Raw genomic sequence first — 5,524 nt, 5'->3', positions numbered from 1 at the left:
ACTTGGATATAATTTTGTAAAAATAGTAGTTTTTATCATTAAAGAAATTAAATATTATATAGTTTTGTTTTAATTCCCACAACTTTTTCGTAAAATAAAATTGTTCGACGAGAATTTTCGGAGAATTTGGTTCGTTGAATTCAACTTTTGTATTTGTTTTAAATTTCAATGATAGTGAATATAATCTCTAATATTCGATCATTTGATGCTTTCTCTTGAAAAAGTAAACTTTTATTCTTAAGTTTGTTTTATTCTTGGATGATCAGCTTTTGGGATTGATATGTTCTTTTAGCATCGACATTTTGAGCTTAATGATCTTTTGGAGATATGATGATCAACTTATACCGTCCTCTGGCTTAACATCTAGTTAGATCGGCTTCTGACTTTTTGGGTTTAGAAGTTGCCTTATCCTTAAACTTTGAGAGTTATTAACACTATTGGATACGGCTCATTTTGTATATTAATACAAATGATGTGATCTACAGATCTATTCATGTAGAGACATGTGAGTGGAGGCATCCTATGCAATGAGTTTGCATAAAAAACTAGACATGAAATAGTTACTTTTTCTTTATAACGACCGTTTACTGTTAAATGACTATTTCATACTAAAGAACCTAGGAAACCCAATCTTAATCTGAGACTAGCTATGAACTTCTGTTTATTCGGGATTTTCCTTTGATCTACATGGGTGAAAGTAGTCCAACAGCATTGCTCAATAAACCTTATATTTTGGGATAAGACTGATAGATAGCTGAGAACATAGCCCTACGAAATGGAATTCCACTCCTACCCGTTTTAGATTAGCAGATAGGTTGTTCTCTTAGAGTGCTGATTCAGTGTCTGAACAATCGGGGCGTTGCCTTCTCATGATGAGAGAGGGACATGATTCATAAGTAGTATTATGAATCAATTGTTCATTTAAAGGGTCGGAGCGGGTGGACTTAAGGAACAAGATGTATTTATAGGGGTAAAATGGTAATTTTGACCCAGCTATAAATACGAACGACTGTGAATGATCGAATTACTGATTATTGATTTACATGGACAGAATACATCTACAGTGAGGAGAGTGAACTATCGAGCTATAGTGGCATGTCTTGATGGTTAACGAAAAGTAATAACTTCGACAAAGAGTTAAACCAATTAATACAATCGTTGGAGCTCATGATCTATAGGTCCAATAGGTCCTTAACTGCTCATAAATGGTATAATGGAATTAAGTAATTTGATTGATTGAATTTTGAATTTAGGGTTTATGAATTTGAAATGTTAAATCAAATTTTATGTTTTTCATATTAATTGTATACGATACAATTAAAACGTTATAATTTAATCGAAATTAAAACGAGATTGGAGATCAATTAATATTTATAATATGATTTAAATATTTATTATAATGAATTTGAATCATATTGATGGAATTGTGTTTATTAATTTAATATTAAGATATTAATTAATTTTGAATTCATTATATAAAAACTAAATTTTAATAAAATAGTTTTATTTAAATAATAATTCAATTTTTTGAAATTGATTTTTTGAGTTAGTTGGATTTTTCCTAAAAATTGGAAAAAATCCACTAAACTCACATATGGTGTATTATCACCAATTCCACTATACACTCTTTAATCAACACCAGGTAGGAGCTGCCCTAAATGCAACCATCTTCTATTGCATGATTTAAGGCTATATAATGAAGCTTCATGCATGGAAATTGAAAGAAGACTGAGCTTTTTATCCTTACTGCTATAACCTAAATAACCCAACTCCACCCTCACTAGTTCATCTTCAATTCAGCTTGATTAGAGTGTTTCCACCACATTCTTTCTTGAGCATAGTAGAGAAGATCTTGTTGGTGGTTTTCTGAAGAATCCAGCCCAAACTTGTGGAGATTCTACTAAAAACGTGAAGAGAACTACAAAGGTATTGTCATGACCAAACCCTCTTTTGAAACTTCATGAGTAGCATGTTTAATGATAAAAATAAAATTAGAAAAAGGGAAAAACACAAGACTAATTTACATGGAAAATCCTAGGCCAGGGAGAAAAAACAACGATCGAATCTTATTATTAAGTTTTCACTGAAATACAGAAAGACTGCTCAAATAAATTGATAGAAAGGAAGCCCTAAGCCCATAAGTAAATTAAAAATAAACCCCTAGGGCAAACCAACCATTTTTTCAACACTCCCCTTCAAGTTGGGGCGTAAATATCGATCAGACCCAACTTGCTGACACAGTAATCAAAACTCTATCTTAACAACCCCTTTGTAAGGACATCTGCAATCTGCTGATTTAAAGGGATGTAGGGAATACATATGCTACCATTGTCCAGTCTTTCTTTAATGAAATGTCTGTCAATCTCGACGTGTTTGGTTCTATTGTGCTGGACCGAATTGTTGGAAATACTTATTGCTGCTTTATTGTCGCAAAAAAACTTTATTTGTAGCTCACTGTCTTGTCAAAGATCTGTTAATACTTTGTTCAACTAGATCTCTTCACATATCCCCAAACACATGGCCCTGTACTCGGCTTCTGCACTACTCCTAGCAATCACTCCTTGTTTCTTACTTCTCCAAGTGACCAGATTGCCACAGAAAAACGTACAATATCCAGACATAGACTTTCTATCAACAGCGGATCTAGCCCAGTCCGAATCTAAATATGCTTCTATACCACGTTTATTAGACTTCCTGAACAGAAGACCTTTACCAGGAGTACCCTTTAAATACTGTAAGTTGCGTTCAACGGCTGTCATATGTTCTTCATAGGGAGCTTGCATGAGCTGACTAACAACACTCACGACATATGATATATTAGGTCTCGTGTGAGATAAATATATCAACTTCCTGACTAATCGCTGATATCTTTCTTTGCTAACAGGGACTCCATTATTAACATTACTCAATTTGACATTATACTCTGTAGGGGTGTCTACAGGTTTACACCCAGTCATTCCTGTTTCTTTGAGGAGATCCAGATCAAGAGTATACTTTCTCGGTTGTGAGATACCACCTTCTACCTCTTCTCGACATCGAGCCCATCTCCCCATCACCACCAACCAGTATCGCCTCCCACACCTCCTCTTCCCGCACTCTTCTACCACTCTCTCACCCAACCTCTTCAGCCCATCTTCTGTTTCACCGTCTCATACTTTCACGCACACACTCACTCCACCTCACTCAGCACCACCACGTCCACTCACCACTACACAATAACCGTACTGACACTCTCTTCCCTCGACACTCCACACCCTTGTAAACTACATGTGGCTCGAGTTCCCCTGATGTCCTCGACCTCTTACACCAACACCTCGCGCTCAACTCCCTGTCAAACCACGCGCTCTTGCGCGGACCTCTCTCTCACACCCAACTACAGCACCACCACTCTTACCCGAACCCTACACACCACTCGATGCCTTAAACACCTCTCGCTCGCAACGCGGCACGGACCGCGCCCCCTGTACCACTCACCTCACGACCCTCCCCTCACTTCTCCACTAAGAAACACCGTCATTCTCTCCACATCCAAACTGGTCACAGGCAACTTATTTAACAACACAGATTAATAGTACCGATGGCTTATCTGAGTTTTGGCTATCCAGCGAGACAATGTCCAGCCTAGTAACTCAATACCAAAGGTCCTCACGGTAAAGCCTTGACCTCTTAACCCAGCCCTCCGCTCCTATACCTGCTGCAATCCCCGCCACCCTCCCCACTTTTACTTGACACTGTAACAGACCCACCTTACATCAAACCGTCTTTGCCCTTAGGAAGAGCAACCCGTTCCCATGTTCCCATTTTCTGTAGGGCTCTTACTTCTTCCATAACCTGCACGCCTCCACTCTCGGAGTTTCTTATGGAAAACATGTATATTCACCGGAATCATTCTGTAATCCAGATCAGGTTAGTAAGAGCTTCCCCACTCAGAGATAGTTACTATATGTCAGTGTAACTCACGCCCATCCCCCCAGGCAAATTTCCTCTCTCTCCATGACCGTAGTCTCTTTTCTCAGCTAGATCGGAAGATCAAGAGGACGCATCACGCTTTTTCTTCTCCATGTCTCTCAACACAAGTAGCACTCTTGATCTCATCGATCCTCCTTGGACCCCAGCCACCCTTCCCAATAGACATCACCCACTTCGCCTTCACCACCTTCTGCGTTTGAACCCACGCCCCTATTTTCTTCGATGTTGCCTCCTTCCCACCTCAGTTTCTCATCCTTCCCAGTTCCGCTTTATTTCTCATCTCCATCTGCATCCATCTTCTATATCTTCTGTTCACATTCTACAGATATTATCACCACAATCTCAATACTCACAAACAGGATATTCGATACCGCCTTAAACTGCGATTGATTCACGACTTCCATCAACTGTTTGGAGAGGAGCGACAAGACGGCACTGTTCCCCCTTCATGACGATCTCCCCCTCTCTTGTACGCTCACCTACTTACTCCAACGACTTGTATTAGGGGATAGCAATACGAACTACGCACACACACGCCTCACGCGGACTGCTCTCCAGCGATCTAGCACACCCACTCCTCCTAGAGGATGGAGTAGTGGACCCTAGTAGGCCCTCTTCACCTCAGCCTCTCCGAAGAGAATAACGGGAAAAAACGGGTTGATCTCGAGAACCACATGACTCCATGACACAACAACTTCCGAGACCGCGGCCTCGACTCAGCACCACTTGTAGCCCACTGCACGCGACCGCACGCCACACAACACGACACCAACCTTCGCCTTGGCACTAGGAGTGAATTTTCGTACGCATCTGGGACCATCGGCTACGACCCAACAGCACCCACCACCACCCCCTCACACACCCCGAGCAATAAGTAACCGTCAGAACTTCAACCACCCGCGCCTCGTTGCACTCCCTAACAAAATTCTTGGACACACACTTCACAGCAGCGCGACTGAGTATGGACACATCCACCACTACCCGGGACCAGCCGCCCCACTCACGCCCCCGATTACTCACCACGGTGATCGCCTCGCAGCTCGCGCACACTAACCCCATACGCCCCACAACATACGAAAGGAACGAGTACGTACGATCTCCATAACCCCCCCACACCCCCCACACACCCTCTACCACGCTCGCCTTACTCTTTTTCCCTCTCACCGCAAACTCCATTTTGCTGGGACAGCTTAGGCACACCACCGCTTCTGTTCGCAATAACCTCTATCCACGCACCTACCACTGACGTCCTTCGAGACATGACTCTTCCCCACTAATCGCGCACCTCTCACTGTCACTCCATAAATTGGCAATCTTTTGTGTTGAACTCGCCGCTCTCTCCTCCCACTCGGCCGCACTTAAGAATTGTGCAAAATAGTGCACACCTCTCGACCTTCACCTCCGCGTCAACACCTGCACGCACCCACCCCGATGTCTTGTCCTCACTCCCCCCTCAATAAAGGTGACGCAACCACCCACTTTTCTTGTAGACCGGTCAGCTGGTGGTGAGCGGACCCGCAGGACCATCACTGCATTAATGACCAAGACCACCCTC

At 42.2% G+C, this 5,524-nt stretch overlaps 1 protein-coding gene across 1 annotated transcript; it reads right to left on the bottom strand.

The window, feature by feature from the left end:
- Positions 1–2,489: 2,489 nt before the first annotated feature.
- Positions 2,490–3,053, bottom strand: LOC120068825 (uncharacterized mitochondrial protein AtMg00810-like). Its single transcript, XM_039020459.1, has one exon. It carries the CDS (start codon positions 3,051–3,053, stop codon positions 2,490–2,492), a length of 564 nt encoding a protein of 187 aa, XP_038876387.1.
- Positions 3,054–5,524: the final 2,471 nt, after the last annotated feature.

The sequence above is a fragment of the Benincasa hispida genome, unplaced genomic scaffold, assembly GCF_009727055.1.
Source record: "Benincasa hispida cultivar B227 unplaced genomic scaffold, ASM972705v1 Contig1133, whole genome shotgun sequence".
NCBI classification, from domain to species: Eukaryota; Viridiplantae; Streptophyta; class Magnoliopsida; order Cucurbitales; family Cucurbitaceae; genus Benincasa; species Benincasa hispida.
The sequence above is the reverse complement of the archived record's forward strand: the minus strand, read 5'-3'. Positions and strand labels throughout refer to the sequence as shown.

Bases quoted from the DNA above. Each gene is read 5' to 3' on its own strand.
- LOC120068825 (XM_039020459.1), bottom strand. From the start codon at position 3,053: ATGGGGAGATGGGCTCGATGTCGAGAAGAGGTAGAAGGTGGTATCTCA.